At 46.0% G+C, this 14,131-nt stretch overlaps 2 protein-coding genes across 3 annotated transcripts in view; both read left to right on the forward strand.

Annotated features, from left to right (window-relative positions):
- MCF2L2 (MCF.2 cell line derived transforming sequence-like 2) overlaps positions 1 to 14,131 on the forward strand; it is a 227,007-nt gene that overhangs the window by 204,947 nt on the left and 7,929 nt on the right. For both annotated transcript variants that reach the window (XM_022571165.2, XM_089910785.1), the window contains exons 26-27: positions 10,987 to 11,031; positions 14,038 to 14,126. In XM_022571165.2, coding sequence (XP_022426873.1) covers positions 10,987 to 11,031; positions 14,038 to 14,126 — 134 coding nt within the window. The remainder of the gene's footprint in view (positions 1 to 10,986; positions 11,032 to 14,037; positions 14,127 to 14,131) is intronic.
- LOC149749379 (uncharacterized) lies at positions 12,054 to 13,808 on the forward strand. Its single transcript, XM_089910784.1, has 2 exons — positions 12,054 to 12,409; positions 12,537 to 13,808. Exons 1-2 carry the CDS (start codon positions 12,242 to 12,244, stop codon positions 13,056 to 13,058), a joined length of 690 nt encoding a protein of 229 aa, XP_089766910.1. The 5' UTR covers positions 12,054 to 12,241; the 3' UTR covers positions 13,059 to 13,808.

The following is a 14,131-nucleotide window of genomic DNA, read 5'->3' on the forward strand; positions in this document are numbered from 1 at the left end:
ATGTGTATAAAATCAATATGTAAAATCTATTCAAATTGGCTTACATTTGAGAGTGCTGCGGTTTTTTTGTTTCTGTTTTTTTTCATTTCAGGCCAAGGGAATATACAGTTTGAAGCAAGCACTAGGTGTGTACTGATTTTTTTTTTTTAACAAGTGTCAAATGTTGCCGATAGTTCCTGTTGATTCTACATCATTGCTTTCATTGATTTTCTTCAACACTTAGCTTATTACAAGGGATTTCCAATTAAATTTCAATTTAATTTTTCTAATTAAAATATATTAGCTCCCTGACCCCACTGCCAACCTAGGGTATCTTTCCTAATGCTGGCTTGCTGAGTTGCAGTTGAGTCATACCTGCCGTTTTGAAACCTCCCGTAAATGCCTTTGCTTCTGGCTGTTTTCTGGAACTTTCCTCTGAGGACCTCCAATTCTACTCCTATTTTCACCCTGCCTCCCACTTTGCATGTTAACTGGTTCAGCTTCCCTCCTTGCATCCGGAACTCTCCTGATCCTCGTTCTTCCTCTCTTCATTCCTCCCTGTCTGGAGGAATATACACTCACACTTCTTTCAGGGTTCAGTTCTCACTGGTGCTTCTTACCCCATCTATTCCTGCCCACTTAGAAACTCTCCATCTCTGATTCCTCTCCCCCTCCAAGGCACTCAGGACGTACCCAGTAAATGCTTGTTGAATAAACCCGTAGCCTGTGATCCAGTTCAGGTACAGCCTGCTTAGTTTTTTAGGCTCATTTGGCCTGTTCCTAATAGAGGCAGCCCAGGCCCTAAAACAAAGAGATGATAGTGATGCAAGGGGTGAGGGCTCTGGTGGACAGCTGAGTCTCCCTCCTCTCTGTACCCACTCCCTTAAGGAGTACCCTATCACAGCATTTAATGTGCTGTATTATAATTTTATGATGTGTTTAAGTTTTCCTCCCCATTAGACCATGAATTTCCTCTAGGGCATAGAGGTTGTCTTATTAGTTTTAGCTTCCCACGGGCCTCATATTATACAAGGGCCTGGCACTCATGTAAGTGGTCAGTAAATATTTAGTGAACAAACAAATTAAAAAACTGGTTGAATAATCACATCAGGCTAGCAGACCACTCTGCAAGCAGACCTAGGAGGTGATGAGGTTTAGCTCAGGGCACATCTTATTCATCTCAGACCTCCAGTGCCTAGCAAGTGCTTATTTGTTGAGCACTTGAAACAGCTTTTGAGACAATGAAAGGGGATTCCATCTCCTCACCTCAGATTTGCAGCCAGTTAGGTGTTAACTATATGATCCAGCAGGTGGTATCCCTTGAACATTCCTTTGCTGAACGTCACCAGAGAGCTGGGGCAATTCTATACCACAGGTAGAGAAGGAGGAGGAAGCAGGTCCATAAGGCTTTAGCTGGGGATAATCTGGTGTGAGCCAGCACCACTTCAACTAGTACAGAACTAGTGTAGTGAGGTCATGTATATTTCTCTAAAGCAAAGGCAATGAAGTGGAATTTGCACCCTGGATTGAAAATATGGAAAGAGCTACCAGTAGCAAGGAAGTCTCAGTCCCTAGCACATGTCAGATTAGAGGTAGGATCTGATGGGAGAGTGGGGCATGAAAGCAATGGGGTGATGGCAAGGGGTGAGGGCTCTGGTGGACAGCTGAGTCTCCCTTGTCTCTGTACCCACTCCCTTAAGGAGTATTCTATCACAGCATTTAATGTGCTGTATTATAATTTTATGATACCAGCTGCTTAGAAGCTGAGGAAGACATTGCTGGATTCTCAGCCCTTCCTTAATTATGTGAGTAAGAAGAAAGGTATAAAATCAACTTCCTGCTATTCATTTGCATAGATCCAGTTAGGCCAGAATTAAAATGAAGGGCAAATGTTTCACATTGAGAAGTAACTTACTCTTTGGAAGAGCTGTCCTCTTAAGGAAATGGTTGTAGGCTAAGAGCATTGCCAGAATGTCCCTGCTTTGGAATAAAGACACTGGATGGTGGCACTGTATTTCTTGCTCTATCCAGGGTTTATCGACTTCATCTCCTCCCAAAGCTTTCCTTGGAAAGGTTAGCAGCACTTGATCAGGGGTTTCCTCGCAAGATTTCAGCTCTAACTTCTTTGTGTGTCAGTCTTCTGGCAGGCAGAATTGGGCGTGGGATCAAAAAGAAAAACAAATGTGGAGGCATTTTTATATTTTAATGACATAATAGATTATGTGTTTTATTTTAATGACATAATAGATTATGTGTTTATGGGGCTTGAATGTGCTGTTTTGGTTGTCATCTTTTCTTTCCTTGACTATTTAAAGACAATCTTTTCCAAAAGATTATGCTTTTACCACTGCCCATAATCAAAGTATTGGGAATTTAGTATTTGAGACTTTGGTTTTAGATTATCATGTGATTAGTTTGGTGCGACATGTAGTATGTCTTCAGGTATACACTTTATTTGGAAAAGGGCTCTGAAAGGAATTTTAGTTCAAACTACATTTATTGAGCACCTATAAGCTACAAATTCCTTGTCATTAAGGAAACATACACAGACCACCCCCTACTCCAGCACAAGGCTAACTAGTGTATGTTTCCTCTTCAGACTTCTAGAGCCTTGGATGCTAATGAGCAGGATATGACAAATTAATTTTTTATGACAAAATATGACAGGATATGACAAAATTTTCTTAATTATGTGGAAAATTTTTTAAAGAAATTTTCATAATTTCTTATGAAATTATGAAAATTAAGAAATTGAATTTCTTAACTCAATAAGAATTAATTAAGAAATTGAATTTTTAGTACTGGTTAACAAATACTAAGGCAATGCCATTTAATAAGGCTGTTATTCTCAATTAGGGTGTGTATGTGTGTTATAAAATTGTATATTTGAAAAATGAAAAATTACCTATTTTCTTCTTAGTACAGGCCAGGAAAAGTAAGGCCTGAGAAAAATTGTGGCTGGTGAGAGTTCAGGAAATACAGTCCCTAAATTTTCTTTGCATGATAAGACCTATTCCTTTATGTAGCAGAATCTCTGTGAGATATGAAATATTTGTTTTGTTTTCCTATGGAGACGTAATTGGCTTGTGAAAAATGTTTTTAAGAAAAGATAAACAATATTTTCACCTCTTAAATAATTGGCTTTATCCCCCAATACTGTCTCTGATCAAGTCATATCTTAGCTTCCCACTTAACAGTGACTCTTCAGATTATCAAGGACTATTGGAATATTGGGCTTATCCACCTTGTATCATAAAATATGTTTTGTTCTTGAGGTGTTTAACTCCTTTTTCATGTTCCAAGAATCCCTTGAAGAGACCTTTAAAAGACCCTTTGCGGGCTTCCCTGGTGGCACAGTGGTTGAGAGTCCGCCTGCCGATGCAGGGGACACGGGTTCGTGCCCCAGTCTGGGAAGATCCCACATGCCGCGGAGTGGCTGGGCCTGTGAGCCATGGCCGCTGAGCCTGCGCATCCGGAGCCTGTGCTCCGCAACGGGAGAGGCCACAACAGTGAGAGGCCCGCGTACCGCCAAAAAAAAAAAGACCCTTTGCTTGAGGACAGAAGGGCCAACATTGGTACAATCTACAAATTTGCAGATATGAGCCAGTTAATAAAGTTATAACTCCTCCTTTACCCAAAACATAAAGATGTGGATTATCCAGGTGCTTTCTTTTCTTCCCTCTGTCTCTGTCCAGCTAATTCAAGGTCATCAGACTCAAAGGCATGAGGTGAACAGAGGAATAGCTGACATTTAGTTACGGGTATCCTAGTCTAGGCTTGGTTGTAGACTGTGTCCATATATGTTTATGTGTGTCTGTGTGTATCTGTGTGCACACATGCATGCACACACCTTCAATGCTAGGAAAGCAGGCTGCTTTCAGGAGACAGAAAGACAACATGGGAGTAACTGTTAGGTCGATGTGAGCTTTGGTGACTTTTTCACTAGTTAAGTTCACAAAAACCAGTCAGCTCTTCAAAAGATTGGCTGATACCTCAAAAAAAACTGAGACTTACATTGTAAATGTAGTATAGGACACCGAAAATACCAAATCCTGGTGAGGATATGGAGCAACAGAAACTCTCATTGCTGACAAGAATGTAAAATAGTACAGACAGTTTGGCAGATTATCACAAAGCTAAAGATAATCTTACCAGATGGCCAGCAATCATACTCCTTGGTATTTACCTAAATGACTTGCAAACTGTAGTACATCCATACAATGGGATATTATTCAGCAATAAAAGAAAATGAGCTATCAAGCCATAAAAAGACATGGAGGAAACTTAAATGCATATTGCTAAATGAAATAAGCCAATCTGAAAAGGTTACAAACTGTATGATTTCAAATATGACATTCTGGAAAAGAGAAAACTATAGAGATAATAAAAAGATCAGTAGTTATCAGGGGTTAAGTGTAGGGGATGGGAAATGAGTAGGTGGAGCACAGGAGATTTTTAGGGTAGTGAAACTATTCTGTATGATATAATGGTGGATGCATGACATTATGTATCTATCAAAACCCGTACAACATCATTAATCATTAGAGAAATGCAAATCAAAACTACAATGAGGTATCACCTCACACCGGTCAGAATGGCCATCATCAAAAAATCTACAAACAGGGGCTTCCCTGGTGGCGCAGTGGTTGAGAATCTGCCTGCCAATGCAGGGGACACGGGTTCGAGCCCTGGTCTGGGAAGATCCCCCATGCCGCGGAGCAACTGGGCCTGTGAGCCACAACTGCTGAGCCTGCACGTGTGGAGCCTGTGCTCCACAACAACAGAGGCCGCGATAGTGAGAGGCCTGTGCACCGCGATGAAGAGTGGCCCCCGCTTGCCACAACTAGAGAAAGCCCTCACACAGAAACGAAGACCCAACACAGCCAAAAATAAATAAATTTATTTTAAAAATCTACAAACAGTAAATGCTGGAGAGGGTGTGGAGAAAAGGGAACCCTCTTGCACTGTTGGTGGGAATGTAAATTGATACAGCCACTGTGGAGAACAGTATAAAGGTTCCTTAAAAAACTACAAATAGAACTACCATAGGACCCAGCAATCCCACTACTGGGCATATACCCTGAGAAAACCATAATTCAAAAAGAGTCATGTACCACAATGTGCATTGCAGCACTATTTACAATAGCCAGGACATGGAAGCAACCTAGGTGTCCATTGGCAGATGAATGGATAAAGAAGATGTGGCACATATATACAATGGAATATTACTCAGCCATAAAAAGAAACGAAATTGAGTTATTTGTAGTGAGGTGGATGGACCTAGAGTCTGTCATACAGAGTGAAGTAAGTCAGAAAGAGAAAAACATATACCATATGCTAACACATATGTATGGAATCTAAAAAAAAAAAAAAATGGTTCTGATGAACCTAGGGGCAGGACAGGAATAAAGACGCAGACGTAGAGAATGGACGTGAGGACACGGGGAGGGGGAAGGGTAAGCTGGGATGAAGTGAGAGAGTGGCATAGGCATATGTACACTACCAAATGTAAAGTAGATAGCTAGTGGGAAGTAGCCGCATAGCACAGGGAGATCAGCTTGGTGCTTTGTGACCACCTCGAGGGGTGGGATAGGGAGGCTGGGAGGGAGACGCAAGAGGGAGAGGGTATGGGGATATATGTATATGTATAGCTGATTCACTTTGTTATACAGCAGAAATTAACACAATATTGTAAAGCAATTATACTCCAGTAAAGATGTTTAAAAAATAAAATAAAATTTAAAAATAAAATAAATAAATAAAAAGGCCACACATGGTAGTATAGTAGAGGTTGTTGAGACCTCATCCAGATCCTTTTTATCAGTCAGTTTCGATCTTCAGCCGACCAGAGTCATCCAGCCAAGAAATGCCTAAGAGCTTATGGCCTCCCTCAAGGGCAGCTTGGCTGGCTGGTACAAAAGCCAGCCCTTCTACCTCAGATGGGACACTTGTGGTGCCATCCATATTCCAGCATTTCTCAGGGGATCAGGCAGATGCTGGACTTGGCTGAACCCTCGTCTGCACCTGGCTTCTTCCTTGCTCTGTCTTCTGCCCTCATTGCCTTACACATTTCAACTGAAAGCCCTTTCTCCTTAACTCGCTTGTACAATCTGCTTCTGGGAAACCTGACCTAAGACAGTTAGTACCCAGAGAGGTCCTAGAAAGGATGGGATTCTGGTGTTGGGTCACTTGCTGGCCAAATGGCAGTGAGGACTCCATTGCTAGTGGTAGGTGGAGTGTTGGAAGTGCTGGTCCCTGGCCTATGTAGCAGTTCAGTTGCTAAGACATTCCCTGGTGGTGACCTGGGATCAGATACAGGCAGACAGGGATGCACCAGCTGGCGCAATGTCTCTAGCATTTGAGAGGTTTAGGGAAAATATTAACTATCAGGAACATGGAACTGGGTGGTTATTGCTAAGCACCACTGATGCATTGAAGAGAGTGAAGAAAGTGACAGCCTCAGATTAATCGCCAATTTAAAGCACTGTGAGAATCAGAGGGCCTCCTTTCCAGTGTTCAGCCCCTCATCGCCTACAGCAGAGGGCAGAGGGCAGTACTTGAGAAAAGGATGAATTCTCAGCCTAGGCAAGTCTGCTGCCTTATTATTTTGGGCCCCTAGTGCCAATAGATGAAGCAGGCAAGTCAGGCCCTGACAGGGAGGATATAGGACCCTAAAACTGGAGAATATCTGGGTACATGCCCTTGTTCTCCGGGGCTGGCAGAAGTGGCCCATTCCCCCTTGTTGAAAGATTGGCCCTTCTCCTCCCCGCAAGATGATGCAGAAGTCTCAGATGAGACAGTAAGTCCCCTACATACAAACAATCAAGTTGCAAACTTTCAAAGATGCAGAAGTGCGTTTGCGTGTCCAGTCACGTTAGTTCGTGTGTCTGGCGTACATTGTCACGTGCGTGCATCCTCTACCAGTGGTTGTGCTTTTGTGTACTTCACAGTGCTGTATACAGTACAGTAGTGCAGTATCTTTACTTCAAGCCCAGGATGTCTGGAAGCAAGTGTAAAAGCAGCAGTGATGTGGTTGGTACTGCTAAGAAGCACCAAGCGATACCAGTGGAAACGAAAGTGAAAATAATTGAGAGAGTGGAGCGACAAGAGGAAGAAGAAGTAACTGAAGAACGGAAGAGATTCATGACGCAGGAAATGGCAAGATTTTCTTTATCTGAGGAGGCACGGTTAGTTTTTGAGGCAAAGGGCCCGAATGTAGAATGGTACACGAAGATTGCAGCAACCATTCAGAATGCAATCCAGTGCTACCGTGTCACCTATGATGAGAAAAATAGAGCTACTACCCAGATATCTCTGGACCATTTTTTCAAGAGGGTAGATGGAACTGAATCCAGCAAGGAACCAGAACCTGTGCCATCAACGTCAGGCATGAGTGAAATTGCAGCTTGCCCTCCGTCTCCTATTGCTGACGATCCTTCAGCTCTACCATCCCCCACCTCCTCTCCCTCCTCCAGTCAGTAACTCTTCTTGCCTGTTCACTCAGTGCCAGCCCCTGGATGCCAGCTGTTGTGCTGTACTAATGTACTTTTCAAGGTACTGTACCGTAAGATTAAAAATGTTTTATTTTTTGTGTTTGTTTTTTATGTATTGTTTGTGTGAAAAGTATTATAAACCTATTACAGTACAGTACTGTATAGCCGATTGTGTTAGTTGCGTACCTAGGCTAACTTTATTGGACTTACGAACAAATTGGACTTATGAACACGCTCTCAGAACGAAACTCGTTCATATGTAGGGGACTTACTGTACAAGACAATGCTTGCCCTCCTCAGGATACATCCCCACCCCCTTCCCAATCCCCTTCTAGAACAATAACCAGCATCAAATTACAACATAATCTGACTAGGGAAGAGGCACATAGACCTATGGACACGAGCTCAAAATGTAAGGATCTTTGTGCTACACTTTAATGCCCCCCAGAGAACATCCATTGCAGAGAAGTTACCAAAGAACCAAGCTGACTAGATGACTTGGCCAGGAGGTGTCAGCCAGCTTCTTCCTTGGCAACCCAGTATGTGCACAATGGGCTCATACATGGAGAAGCTTTGGCAGCAGAATGGGAGGCTGTGCACGGGCCTAGCAGCATGGGCTCCCTGCCGTCAAGACCAATCTAGATACTGCCACTGTTGACTGTCCAACCTTCCAGCACAGAGATCCATGCTGAGCCCTCAGTTGGATACTGTTCCTTGAAGAGAATAGTTGATTTCATCAGATCCTCCAAGCTGGAAAGTACCGTGATTCACGCTGAACGGGATTGACACATGTGCCTTTCCTGCCTTCAGTGCCTCAGTCTGCAGCACTGTCCAAGGATAGAACATTGTTTTGATTGGGGGACTCACTCGGTGGCAAAAGAGGAACAGCCATGGGCATGTGACTGCAGGACCAACCCACTGGTCCTACCACATATTCAGAAGCTGCCGACCTGATAGAGCCATGGAGTAGCCTCTTGAAGGCAAGGGTGAGCAGCAGTTTGGACCTGAGACTGAGGGGTTGGGGTGCTAACCTTAGGATGCAGTATATACCTTAAACCAATGGCCACTTTATGGCACCAGGACCCCAGTAAGCAGAAAATATGAATCTGGGAGCCAAAAGGTTGAATGAGTTGTGACCTTATTCATTATCCCACTACTGGTGACCCACATAGGGAATCTGTCCTCCCATTCCTGCAACTTCAGCCTCAGTGGGTCTGGAGGTCTTGGTTCCCAAGGGGGACATTTCCACCAGTGGACATAGTAAGTGTCCTACTTAACTTAAATCTATGTCTGCCACCTGCTGCTGCAGTTGCACTTGGGTTGTACCTTTAAGTCATCATCTCCCTCCCACTCATTCTATATCCCCTTCCCCTTCATCTGGCACTTCTGCTGGTGGCACGCATAGTGGGTGTCCCAGACTCTTGTCTAGCTATTGTTCTTTTGCTTGCCCATTTACAGTTACAGCAGGGCAGGGGAGTATGCACTGGGAGACGTCCCAGTGGACCACCAGATGCGTTCTTCTCTGCCTCTATTAGGTAGCAGCCTGACCACCTCATGATAATCAGGATCAATGACTTCCTCAAGCGTGACAACTGTTTCCTTTGCCTGGGGGGCTTTATATTTTAGTCTTATGGAAAAATTCTCATTAAATCTCTGATGAAATGGGCAAGGCTTTGGCTAAAACCAGCTATAGACACATCAGAGGGCAGCTGGTTGCTGAGCTAGGTGATAGTTTCCCAATTGTGAGGTTTCTTTGACCCCAGCTCCTAGCAGCCCTGAAAGTCTAAGATGGCAAGCTCGGACTGCTCTAGAAGCTGGCAGGGACTTTGACAACAAAAAAATGCACTAAAAAAAAAAAAGTGCTGTGAGAATATGTGGAATCTGAAAGCAATTAATTGAATGTTTAGGAGTGATTCCTTTCCTCTTGGCCAGAGACAGGTATGCAAAGGAAATGGACACTTCAAATATAGACCAGCCTAGACATCCAAGTTTACACTCTGGGGCACCAAGCAAAAGATCCTAATCCAGCCTAGTACCTGTGGAAGCATCCTGGAGATCTCACCTGTCGTGAGCCCTGCAGAGCTACTGGGATGAATTAGGCAGAACATGAGCCCACTGGCTGACTCCTAGAAGGCAGAGAAAGAGCTCAGCAGCAGAGCCCACAGTTAAGGGCCAAAGCGCTGAGGGCTTACAGACTTCAGCTCCGTCTTTCTGGATGGATTACTTAACTTCTTTGTGCTTAAATTCTTTTCATTAATTATTTTACAAAATGGAAGCAATACTGTATAGTCTTGCTGTGAGAATTAGATGAAGTTCTTAGGCTGGTGCCTAGATTGCTGCTGGCATATTAAATAGCAACTAGTTGCCCAGGTCTGTTCCTCCAGGGAAGGGAAGGAAAGCCCCAGGGGCTTAACGCGTTACTTCTCCATTCCCCCAACCCCAGGTGAAAATGATGTACTTTAGTTCATATAATAGAGAGAGTTCTTTTAAAGGAAAAGAGGAACAAAGGAAACTCCAGTTTGAAAGAAAATAGAAATAGTTTGCCACTTTGAAATCTATGGGCTAAGAGCTGTCTCTGAACTAGCAGGATCTACAGTTGTCCCTTTGTGTCACCTAGTGGACAGCAAGGGAAAATCCACAATTTTATCTTCAAAGTCTATAGTTTACCAGAAACATGTATTCTGAAGAGGATAGTTTAAACTCACTAATGGGCTCACTTGTTAATAAATTTCATTTTAAAAATGTATTTATTTATGGCTGTACTTGGGTCTTCGTTGCTGCGCGCAGGCTTTCTCTAGTTGTGGTGGCTTCTCTTGTTGTGGAGCATGGGCTCTAGGTGCGTGGGCTTCAGTAGTTGTGGCACGTGGGCTCAGTAGTTGTGGCTCATGGGCTCTAGAGCACAGGCTCAATAGTTGTGGCGCAGAGGCTTAGTTGTTCCGTGGCATGTGGGATCTTCCCAGACCAGGGCTAGAACCCGTGTCCCCTGCATTGGCAGGCAGATTCTTAACCACTGCACCACCATGGAAGTCCCTATATTTCATTTTTTAAACAAAAAAAGATCAGGATTTTAAACACTAGGTGCTAACTGAAACTAAATTCCCTAAATATTTTAGGGTTTATGTGGTGTATGCCATGAAGATCATCCACTGAGGAGAAAGAGAATACACCCTGTCATCAGCATAAATTTTCATGGCCCACCTTTCCTATTCTTCCTGTCCTTCTCCACCAACACTCCACCGCTTATTCTCTACATGGACTGGGAATGCCCCAGAGACTCAGGGTATACCTTCCCAACACACTGCTGGACCTGGGCTGGTACCAGGGTCATTCTGCTCATTTTCCAAGGATGCAACTATCACTTGAAGTTTTGCTGTAATCAGATTAACTATTTGTCAAGGGTCTGTATGTTCAGTTTGGTTTTTCTGCTGTGTGTGTGTGTGTGTGTGCACATGCGCGTGTGCACTCTGCTTCCCGTTAAAGTCATTTTTTAACTTTATAATGTTTCCTCCCCCAGATGTTTATGAGGATGAAGAAAATGGCAGACAAATATCCCCAAAATGTGAGTAATAATAGCACACTTGGAGTTCCCAGAGCGGTTCTGAGACCTTCTCTTTAGTATTATCATAATTACTATTAACAATAATAATAATGAGTGTTATTTATTAAATTCCATTTTACTTTACAAACATTTTTGCTAATCATTACATCAAAACTGCAAAATAGGTATTATTATCCCCATTTTAGAAACAAGGAAACTGATGCTCAGAGAGGTTAAGTGGCTTACCCAAGATCACACAGCCAGTGAGTGAGAGACAAAGTCAAAACTGCACTCAGGTCTGACTGACTCCAAAGCCCCTGCTCCTACCCCAGGCAATGGGCCTCTCATTCACTCAGGTGCCTATGACCTGCCAGACCCAGAATCTGGGGTCCCCTCAGTGCTGCCACCTCCATAAAACCTAAGACTTAGTACCTAAGATTTTAGTACCACAGAGCCCATGGCCAGTGAATCCAGGAGGCAGGGATTAAATATGGAAATGACAAAGATACAGCAAAAGACTGCAGTGAGCTGCACTTTCCTCCCCTGCACAAGTGGGGGGCTTTGACTGAGGGACGTTCTCCAAGACTTGCGGGTTCTAAGAATTCTGGGTTTCTTCCAGGAGCCATGAGGGATACTGGGTGAACAGGGTGTTGTCTCTGCTGCCAAGAGCCCGGGGCCCATGGGGGAGACACATGAGGGCTCACCCAGGGCAGATGCAGTTTGCCTCAGAAGAAACTCTCCCTCGAAGGGTCCTGTGAGGAGACTGTGGGTGGCCCCGCCGCCTCCCACAGCCCCTCTCCTCCTCTGTCTCCGGGATAGAATAGAACAGAATAAAAGAACAGAACAAACAAATAGACTAGAAAGAACAGAACAGAATAGATGAGGACATCACACACCGTAAGCACAATATGGTTCCACAAACGTTGGTTTTAATTCTGTGAATGTATTTCTGTGTGTGCACTGCGCTGGGATGTAAAATTTGCCCCTCCCTGGGTCACACTCTAAGGAGTATGGAAAACCCTGCCCTAGATGAAACTGGAGGCCTGTGGGGCCCCAGGCGGCCCCCACCCTCACCTGTGGTACCAGGAGCCGAGGAGCCCATGTGCACCGCCGGCCCCAGCAGGGAGGTGGTGTCTGGGTCTTGACTGTGCTCGGAGGATTGGTCCTCTTGCCAGCCCAGGCAAATCCGTACCTGGAGGCAGGGGATGATGGCCTGGATGACCCTGAAATAATGCAGTCAACGCGTGGCCAAGTGTGCGAGGGCCCCTCTGTGCCAGCCCTGTGCCCGGCTGAGGCCCCCGCACACTCCCCAGCCTGCAGAGTCCACAGGAGAGAGGAGAAAGCAGCCCCTTACCTCGAGGAATGTCTGGACCTCGTCCTCACGTCTTTCAGTTCCCAGGTTGCCGCCCAGCCCCGCTACCACCCCGGGCTCCTCCCAGCGGGCGGCTCTGAGGCCCCTGGCACCGGGCATTGCCTGGGGCACTGAGGCCACGGCCCCTGCAGACGCAGCTCTTCTATCCACGCAGGGGCTGGTCAAGGGCGCAACCGCTCCTGCTCTGTTCCTCCCTAAGAGCTTTCCAGCAAGACGGCCATCCCTCCGTCCTCACTGTCTGCTCCTGGTCCAAGGGGACCCACGCGGGATGGCCACCCTAAAGAGGCGTCTCTGGGGGTTACTGCGGGTGCCCCGCAGTCACACCTGGAGGAGGGTGGTGGGAGGCGCCTCCCAGAGCTACTTTCTCCTACGCGCTCCCTCCGGAGTTAAACCAGGCTTTGCCCCTGCGTCGTCCCGCGGCGTCTCTGGAGGCCTCCAGGAAGCGGCTGCCCGGCTGCTCCCCGTCGTGCTCGCACAACCCTCACGGCCCTGCTCCGGGGAGGACCCCGGGCCCCGAACGCAGCTGGGGGGGGCCTCTGGGCGGCAGGTCGGGAGCTCCCTCTTGCTGGATGCCTGCTCCCAGAGATACTGTGCCCCCCAACCCCAACTGCAGGCTACTTCCGCTCGCTCCAGCGCCCCCACAAGGCCCCTCCCCCTGAATTCTCACCGAAATTGAAACTCTCCTGTGCTCAGATTCCTGCGGGATGGACTGGACTCAGCTGACGCTCAACCTGGGGCTCCCTCAGATCAAGATCTTTCTGCACATGCTCGCCTCCCTAAGCTGACTTGGGAGAATTGTGGGGACAGAGATCCCGTCTTTAGAGTAGTAATGTGGAGGGAATTCCCCGGCGGTCCAGTGGTTAGGACTCCACGCTCTCACTGCGAGGGCCTGGGTTCAATCTCTGGTCGGGGAACTAAGATCCCACAAGCTGATTGGCACGGCACCAAAAAAAAAGAAAAAAAAGAAAAAAAAAGCATAAATGTGTAGATTTCAACTGCAGTGTTTACAGGCCAAGGGCTAAGGTCCTTACAGTTGTGTGAGGCTTAACTTTTGACAAATGCCTGACATCCCAGCAGACATACAGCAGGCTCAGTATTTGGTGGGATTTACTGTTCCTCCCCAGTGTCTTTAACAGCCCTGGCACAGAACAGGTGCACAATGGTGTGGCTAATTGGTAAGTTAATCATTCAGTGGCAAGAGAGGCAGGATGTACTTCCTCTCCCTCTGATTTTCCCACGGGGAGAGCAGTGACTTTTGGCAGAGGCTGCCAAGGAAATGGGAAATGGGCAGTAATCAGGGGAGAGAAGGAGGTAAGGAAGAAAGGAGGGCGGGAAGGAGGGAAGGCAGGAAGGTCGTCAAGCACAAAAAGACAATGACTTTTCTTGGAGGACAAGGAGGTAGGACTCTGAACACCATGTGGACATGTCTTCTCACAGTTACAGAATTTTGAGCTGGAAAAAGGAACCTGGAGATCACAGGCCCCCTCCTCCTGGCCCAGGTGAAGCAGTGCAGTCCTGGGAGAGGAGGGAGAGATGGCGAGAATGGGTTCCTGGAGACCGGTGCTGCCCATTCCATCCTGCCATAGGCTGCGTGGCCTGTCCTCCCACGCCCTCTCCCCCACGGCCAGCCAAATTCTTCCTTTTCTTTCCCCAAGGTTGCTCCAGCAGGGAGTTTATCTCCATGGAAACCTTTGACAATTGTGAAGGTGCAGAAGATACGGAAAAGGAGAGCAGTGCTCTGAGTGTAAA

The sequence above is a fragment of the Delphinapterus leucas genome, chromosome 4 (genome assembly GCF_059928025.1).
Source record: "Delphinapterus leucas isolate spDelLeu-1000000601 "Yukka" chromosome 4, BTC_Dleu_Yukka2, whole genome shotgun sequence".
Lineage (NCBI taxonomy): Eukaryota > Metazoa > Chordata > Mammalia > Artiodactyla > Monodontidae > Delphinapterus > Delphinapterus leucas.

Excerpts from the sequence above, each read along its gene's own strand:
- LOC149749379 (XM_089910784.1), top strand. The coding sequence starts at position 12,242 with ATGCAGTCAACGCGTGGCCAAGTGTGCGAGGGCCCCTCTGTGCCAGCC. Across the intron at positions 12,410-12,536 it reads TCACGTCTTTCAGTTCCCAG|GGGCTGGTCAAGGGCGCAAC; the intron begins GTTGCCGCCCAG and ends CTATCCACGCAG.